Raw genomic sequence first — 23,580 nt, forward strand, 5'->3', positions numbered from 1 at the left:
AAAAGAATAGTAAGCACAAGGCCACTGTCTTCTCCCCTTCCAAGGTGAATTGACATCATCGGATCAGAATTTCTTCCTCGATCTTCGACATTGGTGTCTAATCTGTGGCTAACAAGGTACGCTCGAATCCGTGGTGTGCTTTACGATCGGTGATACGTGTTTTTTCCCGGGCTTCGTCTTCCGCATTGCTTTAGGGGTTCAATTTAGTGTCGAATCCGGTTTTCGGGGATCCGTTATTCCCAACACCTTGATTGCAGTAACTTCCTCAAGCACCTTGGTACAATGCTACACAATATCGACCCCCATTTTTCTTCATCCAGAGTTAATGCATCCCTATATACTTCACTTTCAAGCTTCACATCGAAAGGATCCACATCATAAAATATTGGTATAACGTCTAGTTCGTTGATTTTCCTACACTCCATCATGTGTCCCAGCTCACGTAAACACGAGCTACCGGAGGCATAGCCTCTGGAGAAGATGGAAATGCAGATTCTAGAGTCATCAGTGGCCTGGAAAATCTTTAGGCTGATCTCTTCACCAACGTCGATTCCTTTCTTGTCTAAGAAAACACGGATACCCTTATTTAGCAAGGCATCATAGAGGGAATCTGTGAAGTCAGCGCAAGTTTCAGATCCTCGAAAACTTAAGAACACATCAAACTCAGCTCCCGATTAGCCATGGCTTGTGGATCTAGTTTCCGAAGAAGAGCTCCATTTCCTTTCCATCTTAGTTGCATCTGCTAAAGTTTTGAAAGCAAATCACAAAAGATTTGACATGCTTTTCTCATAAAAAAATCACGTAAAACCATACCACATTTTAAAGCAATTTTACAAGACTTGGATGATGGAAAACATGGTGTTATGCAATTCAAGGAAGTTGGAAGAACTCCATTTGGAACGGGGATCGACAAGCGATGGTCAGGTAGGAATGTGAGGCTCGGTTCCCACTTCCATTCCCATTGTGTTGTGGCATCGATCCAGAGAAGTGGCAAAGATATAATTGAAGGATTAAGAAATGGTCTAAGCCCCACAAGTTGACATAATTTGAAGGAAGTAAACTAAACTCCAGTATGGTCGATAATCGAGGTGTGACCAGAACCGAAGTGTGGCTCGCAAAATTCATCCATACCTCAGTCACTTTCGAGCTCCTTGCTCTGCTGTTGCTATGGCAAATCTGGAAAGCATGAAACATCCTCGTATTCAGAGCTCAAAGTCCAAACCCCCCAGGCAACTCATCGACCTGGCTCTGGTGATGGTTGCATGAGACACAGGGAAAGAAGTCATTGCTCGCGTACATCACCGTGACGGCTATGGCTTCTTGATCGATGGCTTTGCTCGATTGGGGAGAGTGGCCTCGGCGTTACAAGCAGAAGACCTACCCATTGTTGAATCTGAAGCAAAAGCCGAACTGAAGTTAAGAGTTGGAAATAGAACAGTCTGATCTGGTGCAGGAGATATGCAGAGGCGCAGATCAAGCGAGCTGGGAGGTGGTTGTTCTTATCACTGAAGCCCAAGCCCGTTTGATATATTTCCAAAACCTGAAGAGAATTGTTAACCTAAATTCAAAGCCCAAGTCCAAGCCCAAGCCCAAGCCCAAGCAAGAGAATTGAAATAAGGTTGCCGATTGAGTGGTCAATGTATCTCACCACCCAATCTTATGTCGATTGACACCATCGTAACCGAGGTTCTACCTCACCGCCTAGGTATCTCTAATGTAGTGATCCGCAGAGCAACTACTATATGAATTATCAACCTAAATTCAAGTAATTTATCAATTTTTGTTACATAAAGTTACCAATTAGTTCTGCGTTACCAAATTTTATTTGGTTTACTAATTCTCTTTATATTTACCAATTATATTAGTTAACGTGATTCACCAACTTGTCTCCCATAATATTACTACTTAGTATTGAGTTATCAACTCTTATTTAATTTACTTATTGACAATTTATTTGGTTCTTAATTTCTAACTTTTCTTATTGTTTACAAACTTTTATTTGCATTTCTTAGCAATGCCTTAGAATTACCACAATTTTTTTTTTTTTAAATAGCCATCTTTACTTACAGTGACTTGCTAACTTTTTTCTGTTTAAGTTATCAACAACTTTGGGTTGTCAACTCTTGTTTGAATTACTTACCAAGTTTATTTATTAATTACCAATTTTTCTTCTTCTTCTTCTTTTACCAATTTTCATTTACCTTACCTTTCTTCATTATGCCTTAAATTTATTAACTCTTAAGAGATTTTTAATCAATGATAAGAGAAGTTAGTATTTTTTAAAAAATAAATATAAATTGATAACTAATTTCTTAGAGCCCACGTGGAGCATTCCAAGAAGGATGCTCGAAATATAATCTCCATGGTTGCTACCGCGTGGAGTAGAAAAGAGTAACACTTCTTTCCCAGCCCTCAACAAAAAAAAAAGAAAAAGTTAAAGATCAGTAATCAAAGTAACAACAAACGATCTTAATCTTTCTCATTCATTTTTGTGTTTCCATTACCTTTCTTGGAAATCTAGAATCAACTGTTCTTTTAATAATTTCTAATCCTTACGTTAAATGTACATAACTTATGAAGATTTAAGTGCAAACTATAAGAAAAATCTATTAAAATTTTACTCATCATCCTATTTTAAGCACAGAACTACTATATTTAATATTTGAATCAATACATTGCATTCACTTTTTATTTTCTATTAGGTTTTCTCACTAATAAAATTTTTCTGAATCCCCCCATTTTCCCAAGTGCAAACACGAATACAAGGCTGCCGAGATAAATCCAAGGAAATGTCAATTCTAAAAAGAAATAACACACAAAACTAACCTCAAAATCTAAAGGCCAAAATATATTATTGGACTAAACCGAAAGAGTAACGGTCTGAATAGGATTCAAGTAGGTCCATGAATGCCTCCGGCCGGTTTAGTCCGCTGATTAGCACGTTTCATTGACGGAGTGGATTTTTGGACTAGCCACGGACGTGGCATTATGTGGAGCTAAGGTAGCACTAACACAGCGGCTCTAACCATGGTCAAATGAGAGACTGGCTAGTGGCACAAAGGCACATAAATCGAGGTGAGGCAGGTCGTTGTTGCATGAAACTGGATCGGACAATCGGATCATTTATGACATTTCTTATGCAGGTGCGTCGAGTATTGGATGAGGCTGTGGTTCCTAACGTTTGACTTTCTAGTGATGGGTGATTTGTGCCAAACAACAGGGACCATGTGCTCTGGCATGTATTTGGATGGAAGTTGTGACGCGAGAACATTCTTGGCGGCCGGCGAAGCTAGATCACAATTGTAGGATAATACCTTAAGTATTTTGATGATAACAAAAGTTAATCCAAGTATCTGAACTATTCAAGCTTTATTAATTGACTTGCCCTCTTGTAATGCCAACATCAACACATGCTGCAGCACATATTGCGGTTAGACAGAATTAATTTAACAAAAAAGAAACGCATACTTTTAAACATTTATTAATATTGACTATATATGGCATGCAAATGAAATTGTTACATTTCTATTAGACTAAGAACTAGATAACTCTTTATTCCCGCTGTAAGACACATTCTCTCATAAGTTGAACACTAAGTAATAGTAGTGTATCTTTATTTATGGTCAACTTTTTAAATCATGGTACTTGCAGTGCTCAGACTTCTCTAAACTATTAGAGTTATATAATACTCAATCTTAACTCCAAAAAAAAAAAAAAATGTGTTGCCGTATGTCAAATTTGAAGTATGGCTTATGAAATCTTCAAAAAAATATAATAAAGGTAGATATAGATAGGTTGGTAAAGATGATCTTGGCTGATTAAAATGGTTGGACCTTCGTTCGGTCTTAATTCAAGTAAACCCCTCAATTTTTTGTGTTCTGTTAATATTGGAACTCAAATCTGCATTTGATAGGATGAAAAAGGAGAATATGAAAGAAGAACGTTCACTTGATTGGCATTAAGATTTCTGATAAAAGAAAAAAAATGCAAAGGCCGTTCCAATGTCAACGACGGATCTTGTACCAAAAACAAGAACAATAACACCAGAAGCACCATATAAAACTCGAAACACGTATGCAATCATTTGAGTAGCCTCCAACAAAGTTCAGTTCTAATATAATCAAATTCGCGAATTCAAGGTCTCTATTTTGAAGGAAACATAGCGTGTGCACTTTACCTTATCGGTGAAGTGAATCTAACTGGGAATCAAATCCGTCAAGGAACTTCCGGATGTTTTGTCGGTGAAGATCGGAGCTGGTAGTGGAGAATCGAACACAAATTAGATTCTTTTCAGATTCTTGGATCTGAAGACAGAGTCGAACAGGACAAACTCAGTGCGACGGTGAAATGGCCAACGGCATTAGCGACAGCCATTGGAATAAGCTAAAAGACGTCAAATAAAAAATTTGGCGATCAGAACCCACCGTGTCAGAGCCAAACTTTTAGAAAAACCCTGTGAGAAATGACTTGGCCTGAAGGAGAATTGGACTAGGCTTTTCTTGTGGCCTCTGCAATTTGGACAGGGACCGAATTGACCCATTATTTTATAACTTATTTTTTTATTTGTGTATTCTGATTTGGTTTCGTTTTTTTCTTACTTTTGATCAAATAAAATAAAAAACTACCTAATGGCCGATTTTGCTTGAAATTTCCATTAAAAATCAAGCGCGGACAATCATTGTAAATTGATCTACTGACATTTTGATTCTTGATGACAAATTCCTCCAAGTCTCAAATTTCAGGATTTACTGATCTTCAAGCCTTTTCAAGTGTAGTGGGAGATCATCTCATGAGCTACTGGTTTTTCTCACCACCAACTCATCTTCAGCTTCTTCAAGCGGGATAGATCAGGGAGGCTTTGCAGGGATCCGCAGAATAGGATATCAAGCCTTTCTAGTGATTCTAATCTGTTGAGACCTTCTATCTCAACTAGTCTCGGACAATCCATTAATTCAAAGTCCTTGAGATTTTTTAAGTTAGATAAGTTGGGCAATGTCCGAAGGAAGCGACACATCCAAAGCTTGAAGAGTTGTAGATTCTTCAGTCTTTCAAGCCCTTGAATAGACTGACAAAAAAAAAAAGCCCTTGAATAGCACAAATCCAATTATCGGTTAGACGTAACTCCAACAAATTCTCCAAGTTGGAAAGGTCAACAACTCCAGAAAGATTGCAATCACTAATTTTGAGTTTCCTCAAACTTGAGGGAAGCTGTTGAATCTGACGTAGGTTTTTGCACTGGTTGAGTTCAAGTTCTCCAGTACAATGAAGGCAACCCCCAAATGAGCTTACGCCGGTATTACTCAAAAGTTTCATACGCAATGAGCTGTAAAAAGGGTGGCGCTCTGATTTATAGTAGACAAAGGTTTCATCATCATCTTCGCCGAAACATAATTCCAGATTTCTTAAAGTCGGAAGGTTCTCCGGGTTTAAGATCTCCGGAACTTTTTCTACGGCACTTGAGCACAAACATAGACTTACCAAACTCTTTGGAAGCTTTGGTACATTCTCCGCACGAGTTCCTGTTAATTTCAAAGTCTTCAAGAATGGTAGTCTCACAATATCACTAAGAATCATCTTTAGCTGCTCGCAGTGCTCTCCATAAATTTCCTCAAGATTCTCCATCATCCCAATAGCCTCGGGTAACTTTTGCATGTAACTTCGATTCATCTTCAACACTTTCAAGCTCTTTAGATTGACAATGGTATTTGGCAACTCTATGATGCTTGTGTATGAGACATCCAACTCAATTAAACATTTCAGCATTCCAATCGAGTTGGGAAGTTTCGTAAGCACTCTACACCACCCTAGAATTAATATTTCTAAGGATAAAAATGCAGAGAGGTCAGGAATTTCCTTCAACATGTGACAACCTAACAAATTAAGGACCTTCAATTTTGTAGCCACCTATCAAATGATTGTGTATATCCAATGAGTTTAATTAATAGAAGTTTTGCGGGACATAAGCAAATTTATTGACTAAAGAAGCATTCCACTAAAGTAACCTCATAAATACTCTATATATGCATTCCTAACTTAAGCTAAAACCACTCTTTCACACTTTTATTTTATTTTATTTTATTTCTTCCAATATTGTCCCCAACAATAAATTGAAAAAAGAAAGATTTATTCTCAAATTACTCTCCGTATCAAATAATAAAAAGACAAAATATAGCCAAAACTTCTCCTATAAATTGTGACATCCCTCTCCAGCTTCATCATCGAATTACCGACTTTGTCCCCACCACTTATACTTATGACACTAAACTTCATGGCTTTTCCTATGTAAATATATCTTCTAAATTTCAATTTAGAAGATATATCTTACATATTTTCTGACTATTGACTAATTATATTTGCACTTGACTGTTTTTTTAGTTTTTATTATTAAAATAAGGGCCGCTTTAGCTTTCACATAACCTTCTAAGAGTATAATATTTATTTAATAGTATTGATGTTCTAAACAAATTAGTTTGCATGTTCAATTTTACTCACCAATTTTTATTATTTTGCTAATTTCTCTCTATTGTTTGGCTTTTCTTCAGCATCGCATCCTTGTATAGTATAGATAGTCACTAATTATATTTCATTTAAATATAAACATTTATTACTCATGACAACTAGTTGCATGATTAAGGAACTCAAAACAACGTGAATGTTTATAAATTGTTGTTTAAAAAGTAATGTAAGTCAATAGATATTAAGCTATGACATTTATTCCATTAGATGATCTAACAATCATACAAATTACAAAAACACGAAATATGTATGAATATCTAATCAAATCATTTCCTTAACCAATGGAATTTGCCCTAGTGGCCACCTTTCCAATATGGAAGGGGGAGGTGGGGGATTTGAATCCCCACCTTCTCAAGAGGGTTGGGGTGGGAATGATTTAGTTTCAAAAGTGGGTTTCAACTCCGACGCTCTGCAAGGAGGTAGAGCAAAAGTCTGAGAGTGAGGGTTAGAGTAGGAGTAGAGTAGGACCGAAAAAAAAAATCAAGTCATTCCCTTTATTTATAATGCAACCCAAAAATGCAATTCTAGTAACATAAAATGTACACATTACAATTCCCTTAAATCAGGCAGCTATGATCAATTTGAATTGAAGAAGGTCATCAGAAGAAGAATTGCCATAAATGACAAAATAGCAATAAACTATTATTAATGTAAAACTATAAAATGCAATGCAGATTAATGACTAACAACTAAATCATAACATCCTTTTCTTTTTTTTTAGTAAGTTAATTATTTGATTAAGTAAAAATGGAAAATGCAATCTTGAAAAAACTACCCAAGTTAAATTCTCTCCATTGACACAACAAAATATGTATGAACACAGTATTGAATGAATGAATAAAAGTGGTCAAGGGTAATAGTCTTTCCATTGACCAAAGTATCTTCAACAGGGATATACAAGTAGCATTATCTCTTCAATCACATCGATGACATAAATGTGAAGTAATTGTTTCATTTGATGTACTTCTAGTGAAAACACAACGATTAAGTTTCAAACCTATGGACCAAGGGGTTGGGGGTCTTAAAGCCTTCTTCATGACCAAGATTCATTCTATGAATTAAGCAAATAGACTTCAATAAAAATAGTAATAAAAAAGAGATCAAGGATGATAATCGACAACTCGTGCAACAAAAGAGTTGGTGTGACTGGATGATATTATAACAAGTTATTCCAAATTAATTACACACACATACCTTGAGTTTGTTAAGGAAATCCCTTATGATGTTTTGAAGATGACAAAATAAATCAAAGGCTACTAACATGTTTGATGGTTGAGTAATAGACCATGCAGATGATAGAACATGTAAAGGATATTATGAAAGTCGAAGACGCTTAAGACCTAACGTAACATATGCCCAAAGTATATTCGAAGATTTCCGGACTTCTATGTCAAAGTTTGAAGACTGCCGTGTCAAAGTCTCGAAGACGCAGGACTTTAGTGTCAAAGTCTGATTTCTACATCAAAAGTCTGCTCACTCGACTAATTCCGGGCCGAACGTGAATACCGAACCGGAAGACAGATTCTATGCTGAAACCGAACCAGAAGACGAGACTCTATGCTGAAGCCGAACCTGGCACGAGACCTTAAAGCTAAATCTGTTCAGAAGCAGATATGTTCAGACCCAGATTGTAAAGTCTACAGACTCATATTGTAAAGTCTATGGCTATCAGATAGTACATCCAGATTCAATGAATCGTAACTCAAGCCCAATCATATAATGGCTAGTGATCTGGTTTGGATTCCACATCAAGATTGATTTGATTGGTTCAATCTAATTGATTGACGATTGGATCTTGAAGACAAGAGCTTTCTATACGAAGAAGCTTTACTTATGGAAACCAAGATTTCGTTTGTATGGGCGATCGGAATCAATTTGAGATTTTACCTTTATCACTCAACGGCTACTAAATCTTCTAGATACAGAGCTGTCCAATGGGTATATTGGAAGACGATTCTCCCGGATACTGTCCAACGGGTAGTTTGGAAGTGGATGAGTATTTAAGGAGATCATGGACCGATGAGCAAGTAGGAGACGGAGCGTAGAATTTATAATTCCAAAGTCTGAGCGACTTTCGATCATATACTTGTCTCTTGAGAGCTTAAACGTTTGTAATCGTGAGAGAAATACCGAAAGAGTGACTTAGTGAGATAGTGTGATCTACTACTAAGTGTTTGCACTCGAAGTTGTAATCTCTTGTTGATTGCATAGTGGAATCCAGCCAAGAAGGTTGTTATCGTGGGAGAGTGGACGTAGGCTTGGATTAAGCCGAACCACTATAAATCTTGTGTTCTTATTCTCTTCCCTAACTCCTTTATTTTGTTCATACTAGCACTCTCAGAGTTGAGTCCAACCGCCCCAATGTTCATCGATGAAGCTCCATGACAAGTCAAGGATGACTAGATTTTTTGTGGAAAAGTTGGTTGCCTGCATTTCTTTTGGACAACCATTCCAAGTAAGCCATCTCAATTCTAAAAAGAGATTCCCAAAATCTCCAGAGAAGGTCAAACCCGACATTGTGAGAAATCTAATATTTGGCACTTCGTTTAAGTCTTCTGATGTCAAGATAGAGTCTTGGATAGGCACCTTATATGGGATACAATACATTGCAATAGTTTTGATTCCCTAAATTGAGGTAAGAGTCGGTTCAATGTGAGGAGTTCCAAATAGAGCCTGAAATAAAAGGAAACGGTCCAAGGAAAATTTTTCCCATGAAAAAAATAGTCAAGGGTACACTTAAACTTGTACGTTTCTATTTTGGACAATATCAGGACCACATAGCTCCCACACCCGCGAGCGCTTTCTATATGGGATACAAAAGACGCCAAAGTTTCGATTCCCTAAATTGAGGAAAGAGTCGGTTCAATGTGAGGAGTTCCAAATAGAGCTTGAACTAAAGGGAAACAGTCCAAGGAAGATTTTTCCAATGAAAAAAGTAGTTGAGGGTGCACTTAAACTTGTACCTTTCTATTCTGGACAATATTAGGACCACCTAGCTCCCACACCCGAGAACCCTTTCTTGGGTCTTTGTAATATTCTTGGTGGACAATGCTCTTACCTAAGTCCTTAAGTTGATCATGCATCCATAGTGTATTCTCTTCTACAATTTTCACTAAGGATATTAAAAGTAGAACATCAATCCCCTCTTCTGGAAAAAAATCCACAATCATCCCACATGTAAGTTGCATAGCTCTTATTTTTTCCTGATAGAAAACAAGCAATATCAAGAAATATTTGTTTTTGTGGATGATCTAACTTCTCGTAACTCAACATTAACTTCTCCTTCACATCCTCATGGAGTAAATGATCCATCTTTTCCAATGTATCTTGCCACACTGTTTCCTTTGTTTTTCCACATAAAAATGAGCCAATCACTTCAATAGCTAAAGCAAGTCCTCCGGTTTTTGTAATAACTTCCGTAGATAGACTCAAGAATGCATTTGGAGGAGAGTCACTTCTAAAAGCACGCTTGCTAAAAAGTCGAAGAGCTGCGAGATTGTTAAGTTCCTTAGCTTCATAAATCAAACAATGTTCAAATTGACTTTGGAATTTACATAAAACACTTTTGTTTCTTGTTGTAACCACTATTCTACTTCCCATACCAAACCATTCTTTCTTTGCTGCCAATGCCATGAGTTGGCTCGCATGATCTACATCATCAAGGAAAATAAGAACTTTCGTTCTGCAAAATTGATCTTTGATCATATTCATCCCATGATCAATGCTAGAAAGTTCAACTCCTACGTCACCAATGATATTAGAGATTAATTGTCTCTGCACATTTAACAGACCAAAACCTTTTGATGCTTCTCGGATATCTGAAATGAAGCTGTGACTCTCAAAGTTAGTAGACAGCTTGCTGTAAACAACCTTGGCAAGAGTTGTCTTGCCTATTCCACCCATCCCCCAAATTCCGATGATCCTTACGTCCTTAGATTCGATATTCAACATATCTACTATTTCATTCACTGATTCATCCGTTCCAACTAATTCATCAGATATATAAACAGAAGACACCTTAAGCTTAACCGACACTTTCCGATCAATCAAATGTGCAAGTTCTCCGTAGCTGTGTCAAGACATAAAACATTATCAAGTGAATTATATGATTGGTGGCAAACTCATACACTTGCAAGATCAAACAACAACATGAAGTTACGAAATTGATGTTGGACCCAGCGAACAAAAGAATAAATACATGATTCTCTTATTCTGATCAATCTAGGACCATAGATTATGATGACTATGTCGAGCAGGTAATCCTACAGTCTTGATACAATGGAGTGTAGAATTCCATGCGATATTCATCACAATTTTTGGTCCAGAATTAGGTAAAAATTGTGCTCTTCAAATAATAATCCGCATTCAAGCAAACGAAATGGAAAGAAAAGGGAAAAAATTGTGCTCTTCAAATAATAATCCACATTTAAGCAAACGAAATGGAAAGAAAAGGGAAGATGGAGTTGAGTGAGTTAACATACCCTTTGTTCTTGGCGTCCCATCCCTTGATTTTAGTAACTTCCTTGAGTGCCTCCTCCCAGCCTTGCACAGTCTCAACCCCACATTCTTTTTTATGCTGAGTCAATGCGTCCCTATATACTCTAGTTTCAAGCTTCACATCGGAGGGTTCCACATCATAAAAACGGGCAAAATCTCCAGTTCATTGGTTTTCCTACGCTACATCATGTGTTCTAGCTCACGCAGGCACCACCTCTTTTGGAGGCATAGCCTTTGGAGAAGATGGGAATGCAGATTTTCGAGTCATCGATAGCATGGAAAATCTCAGGTCCGATCTCTTCACCAACGTCAATCCCCTTTTTGTCTATGAAAACACGGATACCCTTATCTAACAGGGCATAATAGAGGGTATCTGTGAAATTAGTGCGAGTATCTGGTCCTCGAAAGCTTAAGAACACATCGAACAAAGCTCCTAATGTGCCGTGGCTAGTGGATCCAATTTCTGGAGAATAGCTCATTTTTCTTTTCATCTTAGCCGCGTTTGCTAAAATTCTGAAAGCAAATCACAAAAGATTGGAAATGCTTTAACAGGGGCTAACGAGCAATGGTCAAGTAGGTAAGCCAGGCTCAGTTTCCAATTCCATCGTGTTGCGGCATTGATAGAGAGAAATTATATGATTTTTTTTTTAGCAGAGTGCAGAGATATGATTGAAGGATTAAGAAATGGCCTAAGCCCCACCAGTTGACTAGTGGATGGGCCGAGAATCAAAGGAAATGTCCGAGACATGTAAATTTACACACGTGGAGTCGCACGTCTCAGGATGCAGGAAAATGCAACTCCAGCAAGTTTATATTAGTTTGAGACTGTGAAATTGAGTTTCTGTTTTCCGATTTCCATGGCTCACCAGGGTCAAGTCAGAGTCTAAGTAAACCGAAAACGAGGAAGGCAAGTTGACGTTAGTGTATTGCTCTAAAAAAAACGTTATATTAAATCAAATCTGATGATTAATTTTTTTCCTAATTTATGGTAAGTAATACATCTAATTAATGTTTAGGGACAGGAGGAGATGGAACTTAATAATTATGTGGTTCAACCACTAACAAAATATTTGGGTTTCACAAATGACACATAATATAATAGTAACTCTAGGAGGTAATCCTATTGATTGGAGTCAGCTATGTTTTTCTTAGGATTTATTTGTTTGTGCTTTTTAGAAAGAAATTTTTTTTTATTTTCTTGTTGAGATTTAAAATGTTTAAAATTTAAGAAAATTTTATGTAAATTACTTATCAATTTTCACAATTTTATATATTTCAAGGAAAATAAATGTATAATTGTGTCGGAAATAAAGATTAAACTAAACAAATTGTAAAACATAACAATTTACCGATGCAAGCTAGAAACTAGATTTCATTTTTTTTTTTTTTTTTTTTTGCTTGTGAGAGCGTAAAGCTTGAAATCCACCACCATATCAAGTCAACATTAAAATTTCTAATATAAAAAAGGGGAAATAAGTTAGATTATGCCCCCCTCCCAAAAAAAAAAAAAAAAGAAGAAACAAAAATTGCTCCTCGACGGATGCAAACCGACTATTCTAGGATGCTTTGAGTGGCCTGATCTTTATAGTCATAGTCATGAACCATGTGATGCTTTTTCTTTTTTGGAGTTACTTTATTGTACTATAATAAGTCCAAAGCAACAAGAAAAATAAATCTGAACAAGTTGGATTGGTGGCTATTTTAGGTGCTTTTTAATTTTAATTAGATATGCATTTCTTAAGAAAGAGTGGGAGAATATAAGATTATGAGACTTTGTTAACTTATATTCATTTATATTGGATGATTTGTTTATGTCATTTTTTATTGAATTAAAACTTACGTAAAAGGAAAATTAAAATTAAAATCATTATCAATTTTTTTTCAAATTTTTTTATGCAATCCCTAATGGGATCTTGATGCCTATATATCAAATTATCAACCGTACGCACGGTTCAAAATAGGGAAATTTCCTAACATGGAGATGCCTAAAAATCTCAAACGAATCGAAATTAGTATCAAATAATATCAAATCAAATAATCAATAATTGAAAACTAGGCAACGAATAATTAAATCGAATTGGTTCAGAAATTACCTAATTTGAAGTATGTGTTTCCAAGAATAGGGCTTGCGACGGGGTTTACGGCGACCGTTGAGGAGGAACGTCAGGACCAAAGCAGCAACGATGGCGATCCAGCAAGGACACAGCAAATTGCAGACAGGTTCGCTAGAACAAACGATGCAACGGTGAAGGCTTGTTGGTCGGACTCTGCTTGGCGGCTACAGTGTGGATTCGATGAATGCTAGTCTGCTCTGGCCAACCTGCGAAAGGAAATCAAACGTAGCAGAGGAAACAAAACAGCAAGCGGTGGCGTCAAGTGGAGCCGGGATGCCGCCTGGAGTCACCGGAAATCGCCTGGGACTGCTGCCGTGGCGTTAGAATAAGTTGGCAAAGCTGCTGTCGCGGCTGCAGCAGGACCGGGACGTGCTGAGCGAAACGAAGCGTGCCAACAAGCGAGGTAGAGGCGCGACGATGGGCAAGCCGGCTGCGAGCGCGGTGACTGGTGAGGGGTGGTGGCGATGGGCAAGCCGGCAACAAGGTCTCGAGAATTTCGAAGAGAAAGCAAACCAGACCGCCGGAACGAAAGCAGTAACGACACCAAGAATTAAACAAACCGGCTGAACAAAGACAATCAAATTGTTTCTTTTTACAGTATTTTTTTTCTTTTTCTTTTTTGTCTCTCAAATTGTGGGCCGTCCTCTCTAATTGTTGCGTGTCTTATAAAGTATTCAGTGGTTAGTTCTCATCCCGTCAGCTGACGTGGCATATATTTTGTACTGAAAGCCAATCAAAAATCGCTCGTGTCCATGACTGGCAGGTAAAAAAAACAATCAAAATTTAACTTCTGTTTTTTCTCTCCCATCTTCCTGCTCCGTCTACTGTCGTCTCCTTCGTTCAGTCACCGCGCCGGCGGAGTCGCCGATGCTGCGTCACCGGCGCGTCACTATTTGCCGCCACCTCCTTTCCGGACCACTACCGCTTGTCACCGCCGTCATCCCTCGAGACCTTCCGTTCACGAGCACCGTCGTCACTCATGGCCTTCCATCGACAAGCCATGGCCTCAGATCTCGGAGCTCGTCCCGGAGATGGAAGATCAACGAGTTCCTCCAGATCTTCACCATCTCATCTCAGATTCACCCTCCTCTCTCGATCCAAACTCAACCCAACATCGATCCACTTTCACGCTCCCTCAAATTTTATATTTATAGTCCCCAATCCCGATGCATAAAATGAAGGCTCCAACTACGTATCGGTGACCCGAGCGAGACTCAGATGGGAAAACGCACTCTCTGCTTCGACCTCGTATGTCGCTTCGGCTGATTATGTTGGCCATGGGTGTCACTCTCAAGCTCAAGGAATGGTTCTCTCTCTTCCCCCACTGAGCAAGCTTTATTCTACAAAAAAGATGAAAAACAGAGAATGTTTCATACTATGGAAGGGGCGGTGCTCTTTGGATGAAATGCCGCGAGCGACGGCTCGTTCGACGAGCATGAGTGGTTGGCTTGACGCGGCGCCGGCAACTCCACCGGTGACCGAACGAAGGAGGTGGCGGTGGACGGAGGAGGAAGATGAGAGAGAAATCACAGAAGTTCAATTTTGATTTTGTTTTATTTACTCTGCAAGTGCTGGACGCGTGTCGATATTTTACCGGCCATCGGTACAAAAGTATATGCCATATCAGCCTATGACGTGGTGAGAACTAACCACTGAATACTTTCTCGTGTGTCTTATAGGGTTGTGCGGTAGCGGCGGTCCCAAGGCTATTTTTATAGTGTCTTTCTCTCTTTTTTTCGTGTGAACCATTAATCTCACCTTTCTTGTTTTAAAATAAATATATATTACTCTCAATTTTCCTTTCCCTCTCAAACCTCACGTAAAGCTCCAAGAATCTGCTTCGGATATTCTTCGATCGTTGACCGAGCAATCCTAGCTAGGTCGGGTCTGATCTTTTCCTCTTTTTTTTAAGATTTCGTTTGTTTCACAAAAATAAATAATTTTTAAAATATTTTTATAAAAATCTTCACTCATATCACTTAAAATAATTGATCAATCAAAAATATTTTCATTATTAATAATTATTTATAACTTAACAGTTATGTGAATGATAAAAAAAATTATTAATTCATTTTTGTAAATGATATAAGTAACTATTTTTGAATAAAATTTTTAAATTATTCATTTTTTGTGAAATAAATGGAGTTTAATTTCATTATTTTTTGTTTCCTGCAATGTGCAAGACTATGATAATTTTTCTTCTTTTCTTCAATCTTGCCATGGCATGGTTGCGAAGACAATCTTGCAATGTTCTATGAAATTGTTTTATAAAGATATTGTCTTTCTCCCCTAAATTTACTCTAATCAATTTAATTATTCCACCTTGGCACATCTTCCATTTATAAATTTCGGCCACATACTATGGGCTTGGCCAAAATTTGAATAATGTATGAAAAAAATGAAATTAACGATGCATTTATTTTGTGGAAATAAATGATTTGGAACATATTTTTCAAAAAATATTATTTGAATCACTGACAAAAATGAATGAATGAAAAATATTTTTATCGTCTACAAAATTGCTTAGACATATACTGTCATTGACAACAAAGGCATTTTTCATTAATTAATTATTTTAAGTAACACAAACGATTTTTTTTTTTTTTTGGAAAATATTTTTCAAATATCCATGAAACAAACATAGCCTGAGCCTGATATGCAAAATGCAATTATTGATCTTTTGTTAGGGATTCATAAATTCTTTTATGCAATTAACAACTAATTTAGTTGTCAAAATTTATATGTCAACAACAAATAATTTACCAATACATTTTTACCCAAAGCAAGTTTGCCATCAACAATAACAGCACCATCTGCTCAAATTTGTCATTTTTTAATGCATTTACCTTGTAGATCATAGGGTTTTTTATGCATACAGTTATTTTTGTTGGAATGTAAGTGTTTGGAAATAGAAATCTCATAAAAAGATCACTTGTACAGTGTCATATAAAGTCTAAGTATAAGAAAAGAGAATAAACAGCTCCTTCCTCTTTTCATCTTAGTTGCACTTGCTAAAACTCCGAAAGCAAATCACGACATGCAAAATCACACCGCATTTTAAGGGGATTTCACAAGACTTGGACAATGGGAAACGCGGTCTATATGCATTTCAAGGAAGTTGCAAGAACTCCGTGTAAAACAGCAACAAGCGATGGTCAGGTGAGAAAGTGAGGGTCGGATTCCATTTCCATTGTGTGGTGGCGTTGATTGAGAGAAATGGCAGAGACATGGTGGAAGAATTAAGAAATGGCCTAAGCCCCACAATTTGACATAATTTAGAAGAAGTCAAGTCTGAGTAGTCTCAAAATATGGAGGAGAGTGGGATTGGTTGGTCAGTCATCATCCATTTAAGGTACCATATGGACAGTAAATTCTAAGTTAGAGAATTTGTTTTTTGAGTCGCGCTTTTTGCACTCCTCATTTGGCTTAAACACTTTCCTTTTTTGTGTTTTGATTATATTATCTCTTGTGGGTCCCACCACTTATGGTACAATTTAGTGATCTTTTTTTAGTTATTTGTTCCACTCTTATTTGTTTTTTTCTTCCTTCTTTTTTCCTACAAGACCCGCTTTCCTTCTTCTTTCTTTCCACATCTTTGACATCTCAGTTTTCCGCTCTTGCAAATTGTCTCTATATTTTCTCTATAGCAGGCCATTCTCTTCTTGTGATGCCTCTCACTCTTTCTTCTTCAGCCACAAGTCTCTCTTGCATTTGCAGTCCCCAAAAGAACTGCATACTTCAACAATCCGCACCCTCCTCTTCACTATCGGAGGTATGGTTCTGACGAAAGCTTGTTTATTTTCCCTTTTATTTTTCTTGGTAAAATGCTTGATCTTGTGTTTCAATGCATTTGGAGCGTAGCATGCATCGCAACATTGTTTGTAAATTAATTGGGCAGTTACTTTATAGTCTGTAGCATATTTGTATCCTATAGACTTTTGCTCCCTGTAAGTTCAATTTCTTACTATTGTTTCCATAAGTTCTTCATCATCAATTTTGGGATGTTGTGGTTGCTTCTCATTAATTGACTTGTTGGAATTAATGATGCCGGATATGCTTAATTTGGTTGCTGATCTCAAGGGGAATTTAGGTAATCTATTGTCTTTGACAACAATGAAGGCCAAAGACCATTTGCAATAGCAGAGAACTAAGACGTCAGCCTAGAAAAGAAGAAGAAGGAAAGTGAGATCCGCAATGAAAAAAATAAAATAAAAAGAGTTGACCAAATAATATAAAAAAGATCATTTTTGTAGAATTGTACGAGAAGTGATGGGTCACACAAGAGATAATATGTCCAAAAAAAAAGGAGAGTGTTTAAGCCAAAGAAGGTTGAAAAAAGCATGGCCCTGTCTTTTATAGTTATCAAATACTTATTGTAAAAGTTTTCCAATGAATATGGGCTAATACTACTCGAATAAACGAAAAAGAAAAAAGAAAAAAAAAAGAAAAGGCTGTTATATAATATGAGATGATGCATGATAGTATAAGTACGGTAATGAGATCAAATCCTATTGGACTTTTTATATCTCAATTTGGAGAAAAAGTATCAGAAAATTCATAAACCTATGATATTGATATTAATTTAGTGTTAAATCTTTTAATTGTGTCAATTTATCCTAAACCTTCTAACCTAGTGTCAATTCAATATTTCTAACTAATTTTGGCGTGATATTAGTAATGTGGATGCCAACTGGCCTACATAATAATATTTTAATAATTTTTGAATTTTTCTCTCTTTTTTTTTTTTTCTTTCCTCCTCTTCCCGGTGGCCCTCACCACCACAAGCGAGCTCGCAAGGCCGCCCTAGCCTAGGCGGGGGCCGGCTTTGCTAGATTTGACTCTCGAGACGGAGTAGGTTGAAAGCTTGATGTTTCTGGGCTTGTGAAGTTGAAGTCGGGAGAATGAATGGCGGGAGATCTGGACTTCAAAGCTTTACTGTAACCGAGCCTCGCCCCAAGTCCCTTGGTTTTTCATTGTCCATGAGCTCGACCTTCATAGTAACCAAGCCTCAATTAGCTGTCATATCTTCTTCTACGACGTGCAGCTCTCGGAACTACAATTTCTTTCGTTTGATCTTTGATTTCTGTCGCTCCAATAATGAACGCTATCTAATGTCATTCCAATTGCTGAAGCTCTATTCTCGCGGATTGGAGCTCCATTCCATGTGAAATTGAAGAGACGTGCGAGGAGCTTCGTTAGTATCCCACCACTATCTCCCACTTCGATCGAACACTGATTCTTCCTTCGAATGAGGCTAACAAAAAGGAAAGTCATCCTGTTTTGCATTTGAAAGACATGATTGCAGCGATTCATGCTCCAATCTACAAGAACAGAAAAGCAGAAATGCCCAGGTCGGCCTCGCCAAATCTGGTAAGGTCTACCCTTGCCTAGGCGACGCCTAGTGAGGTTGCCCTCCCCCAGGCAACGGCTAGCCTCACCCTCGCCTTGGCAAGGCCAGTCCTTGTTGCCCATCGGAAAGAGGAGGAAGAAAAAAAGATGGGAAAAAAAAGGAATAAAGGAAAGGAAAAAAAAAGAAAAGAAAAATCGAATATTACTAAAATATTTTTAAAAATATCAACGCTAGTGCTGGCTATAGCATGTAGGTCAGCCGGCTTCCACTTAGCAATATCCAACCAAAATTAGCTGGAACAACTGAATTAGCTTTATGTGAAAAGGTTTAGGACTAAGTTAGCACAATTAAAAAGTTTAACACTAAATTAATACCAATACAATAAGTTTAAAACTTTTCTAATACTTTTCTCCTCAATTTGGTGACAATGTGGGGGGATGGTTAGTGTAGTCTGGTATTCTAATGGCCATTTATAGCAGAGAGGCTGTTAAAATATGCTTGATAGAAAGGACTTTACTTGACGTCTCCTAAAACACTAAGAGACGGTACAATTGAAAATGAAGAAAGTGATGTTCGGATGAGAAACGGTATCTCCATCGTCGCATGCCTATCAAAACCCACTCCTATGACGTTATATAAGGTCTGTGTTATGGATCTTAATACGTATATAGATAAGTGATAAGCGGGTTTATCTTCTTCTATTAAAATTTACTTATTAATCATTGCGATTACGTGTTTTTCTAGAGGGAAATCTGGAAAACATGAAATATATGAGTTTCGATGGTCGTGCCTCGTGATTGCCTTATTAATGATGTGAGTTCAAAATGTCGGAATATTATCAATATTAGAATAGGAAAACTGCAGCGAAGAGAAATGAACGCAACATAAAGCTAGCACAATTAATCCAATGCGATATAATGAGTTCCTTCATGAAAATTAAATCCAAATCATAAAAGATACAGGTCGACAACTGGCCTGGACATTGCCCCGCCACTAAACTGAAAAATTTTGACACGCGAGAGGGTGGGACAAAATGTGCATGAAGCTGATACCGACTAACTTAGGGTGTGTTTGGTAACCATTCTGTTCTCGGAAAAAATATTTGTTAAGAAATAATTTTTTCTGAATTTGTTTCCTGGACGAATTTTGGAGCATTCAACGGCATTTAATAATTGCACAAAATTTATATTTCTGGGATAGAAATGCATTTGGTACAACTCTTAAATTTGTTATGACTTAGGATTTCTTTTAGTTTTTAAATGATTTTATCACATTTTTCTCTTCTTTTTTTTGTTTTTTGCCTTTTTTTTTCTTCCTCTAGCCAATTGTCAACCTCGACCATAGCCTCGTTGGCCCGAGTCTTGCTGTGGTTGGGAGAGGCCAAGCTCGCCCAACCACCGACGAGGCTTGACCTCACCCACCATTGCGAGGTTGGCATCGCCCGACTAGTTAAGATCAAGCCTCGCCATGGCTGCGAGAGCTCGACCTCGCCAAATCTGGGCAAGATTAATCATCACCTAGCCATGGCGAGGCTTAGGCCTACATGGCCATGGCTTGGCCTTGTTGGAGACTGGCAGCCGGCTAGAGGAAGAAGAAGAAGAAGAAAAGAAAAGAGGAAAGAAGAAGAAGAAGCTTGATTCTAGAATTGTTCTAAGAGCAAAGAAGCAACTTTTTTTCTTTTTTTCTTTTTTTTTTAACTTCTTGATTTTGCTCTAAATATATTTCCAGGAATAAATTTGCTCTCAGAAACAAAAAAATTACCAAATGGATTTATGTTATTTTTTCTAGCAATTAAAAAAACAGAAATAGTTATTATTTAGCTGATTACCAAATAGGCCCTTACTAAATTTGATGAACTCTCAAAGTTTGTGCCAATTATTCTCCTCTAATTAGTTATTTGGCGGAGAACTTGCTAACATGTGGTAGACTAGATCACAAGCTTTTGTGAAATTTTGACATTTTTTTTTAATATTATTGTTGCGGCCTACCATTTCCATCCGAAGGAGAAATGATAATAGGTTTAGAGACGTTGCCTAAAAGATGGGCCTATGGCCCTTAATTAGGCGTGGGCTCTCCCCAACCCATACCTCGCACAATGTTTGGATATTTGTTAACTCAAATTTGATGCTAGGAGAATTTTCTAATAAAGAGTAGTCACTAGTCTATTGGAGCCACATAAAAACTAAGTGAAGCATAGGAGTGTGCCTCACTTCCTATGCAACTAGATAATCTAGGGTCGGGGATTTGGTTACATTAATTAATCAAATAGTGCTCTTTGATACCTAATTCATTTTTTAAAAAAAATTGTCAGACAATTGAATTGATTTTGGACCTATCCACAAATGTGTGCGGTTATTAAGTAGGTGGATAATCATTAAAATAACAATCAACAACCAATGAAGCATTTCAATAAATTGCAAGAAAAACAAGCATCTAGTGATAAGAAATAAATAAATGCAAAATCATAATCATCATATTGAAAATGCGTAATCAAGAGCATTCATCTCTAAGAACAAAAGAGACTTATGGTAAAATTCTAAGAGTTTGTACAATTTTTTAACACGATTTTTTCATCAATGACTTTCCCACAATTTCAGAGAAGACTACCCAAAAAGACTATTCTTAAGCTTTTTATGAGGAATTCTACTTTTTTTTTTTTTTGAAATTTTAGAATTTTTGGGATTTCTCGAATTTTTAAAATTTATTATAAATTTTCTAAATTTTTTCTAATATTTTTTATTTTGTATTTAATTTTAAACAAGGAACTCCGGTTTAGATGTGGGTTTGACTGGGAACCTAACAGTCCAAGTTGGGTCAAGAATCTAGACCAACCCAGAGGCTCAGCTGAGCTTTGGTGGATGAATTCACCATAGAGGGAGGCGAGGTCGTCGAAGATTGCGGTGATGATGGTGGACAGGAGGAAGGGGCTAGGGGTGAGGTGGAGAGGCTGGTGGGGAGAGAAGGAAAAAAGAAAATTTAAATATTTATTTAAAAATTTGATTTTTTTATTTGAGAGAAAGCATTTTCTAACGAGGTCCAAACATCAAAAAATATTTTCAATAATATATACCAAATAAAGGAAAACTAATCATATCCTCTAAAGTATTTTCCAAGAAAATATTTTCCTTAATTATTGAGTTTTTTTTTTTTTTAAACAAATGCACCCTAAGCCAGACTAAAGCAAATCAGGCCCGAACTTAACAAATCCTAGTTGAGCCCAAAACCAATGGACTTTTTTTAAACCCATGAAAACGGAAACGGGCCTAAACCCACTAAACCAAATTAAGCCCAACCTACTACCCATCCTTCAAGGTGCCGACGCCTCCCACTTCACCCTCTCGGTTGCTCTCTCTCCATCCAAACAGAGACAAATGGCCATGAGCCGTCTCATCTCTGGCCTTCGCTCAATCAAGAGGACTGTCCGCTGGCCTCGTCCACCAGCCCGGCTCTGTTGGCCGTTTTGAGCTGACACCGCCACACCGCCTGTTGGCCACAATTAGCCCCCATTCTCATCACCGTCCGCCGCGATACACACATGACACGGAAAAGAAGCAGCGCACGACTCCACGGATGACAATGAGAGTCCACAAGCATGTCAAAGGACCGACAAACGCTTAGAACAAACCAAAATCACGGAAAATCTACCCAAGCTCGGCTCGGGCATTTTCATGAACACATGACGGGCATCGAATGAAGGGAGGCTATTGAGTCAACCAGGATTCAACCCGCCCCAAGACGCTTAGCAATCGACAGGCAGAGATGAAAATGCAGCATAGCACAACATAGATGGGGGTTGGGACTAGCGCAAACCGGACCCCGACGAGGCCCGGTCCGATGAGCAGAAACAGTGGACAAAACCTGGCAAACGGGGGCCGTTGGTGGCGCCCTCTACTCGGCTCGGCGGCAGCGAATGGTGGGGGCCCGGGGGGAGCTCGATAGATCGGACCACGTCCGTTCGCCTCGCACTCCTCCGAGCCGGGTTCCTCGAGGAATTGACGCAAATCGGAAAAATAAAAGAAAAAAAGGGCAACTACTGGAAAACACCCGCGCGGCCTCACTCTTTCCTCTCTAGTTCTCGCTCCCCCTCACTCACGGCTCGCTCTCTCTCTTACTCTGGTTTCTCCCAGAGAACCCCAAGCCGCCCCGCCCCCCGGGGCCGTTTCAGCCAACCTTCTCCCTCTCTCTTCAAGGCCAGCGTCCCCGACCGAGTGTCTTGCGCGACGCTCGCCCTCCCTGTCCTTGTCCCCCAGTACGCCCCGTCCTCTCTGTCTGTACCCCGCGTCCTCCCTCCTTTCTCGCTAGCGTCCATGGCGGAGAGGAAGGGAAGAAGAGACGAAGGGAGAGGCCGGGCCAGAGAAGAGGAAAAAAAGAGGATGGGCTGGCCAAGCGAGGGGAAGGAAAAATAAAAAGGAAAAAGGGGGCTAGACAAACCCAGCCCTGATCCGGCCCCACTCCTTTTTTTAGATATAATTTATTTTAAAAAATCAATTTAATTGTTAATTTAAATTTTTTTATATACTAGTAATGAAAATATTCCTGATGTCTATATGTAATGCATTTTAATGAAAATTATTTTTTGTTTGGGGGTTAAAAATTAATACATAAATTTCTATGCGATTAAGTTCTAAATAAATACATTAAATTTATGTGTTAATAGTTATTCTTCCTACACTCTTTTACTAGTTTGTTAAATGACGATATGTATTAGACTAATTTATATGAAGTATAGCTATAAAGCCTGTCGTGGAAGAAATTAAACCGATGTTTAATGCCCTAGAGAGAGCGATTGTCGATTAGTAGCACTGTTTGGACCACAAGGTCTGCCATGGTTGTGTAAAGGAGCATTTATGATTAAGGTGACATATATAGGCCTTCTTCCTAGGGATTTAGTAGATCTAGGAAAAACTTATATATGTATTCTTTATGAGTTGAACCTAGTAATGGAGAAAAGTACAAAAAAAGTCAAACTTATTATATTAGTATCAATTTGGTCACAAACCTTTTAATTTGACCAATTTAGCTCTAAACATATTCGCATTGGCACCAATTCAATCAATTCAGCTACTTTAGGCAAGAAATTACTAACATGGACGTTGGCAATCA

At 37.9% G+C, this 23,580-nt stretch overlaps 1 protein-coding gene across 1 annotated transcript; it reads right to left on the reverse strand.

The window, feature by feature from the left end:
* Positions 1-233: 233 nt before the first annotated feature.
* On the reverse strand, positions 234-22,786 carry LOC120291791 (disease resistance protein RPV1-like). The gene is made up of 5 exons (XM_039309524.1): positions 22,590-22,786; positions 11,217-11,526; positions 10,998-11,128; positions 10,119-10,585; positions 234-610 (listed from the first exon to the last, which is right to left on the reverse strand). Exons 1-5 carry the CDS (start codon positions 22,784-22,786, stop codon positions 234-236), a joined length of 1,482 nt encoding a protein of 493 aa, XP_039165458.1.
* Between the last annotated feature and the right edge of the window lie 794 nt (positions 22,787-23,580).

The sequence above is a fragment of the Eucalyptus grandis genome, chromosome 3 (assembly GCF_016545825.1).
Source record: "Eucalyptus grandis isolate ANBG69807.140 chromosome 3, ASM1654582v1, whole genome shotgun sequence".
Taxonomy (NCBI): domain Eukaryota; kingdom Viridiplantae; phylum Streptophyta; class Magnoliopsida; order Myrtales; family Myrtaceae; genus Eucalyptus; species Eucalyptus grandis.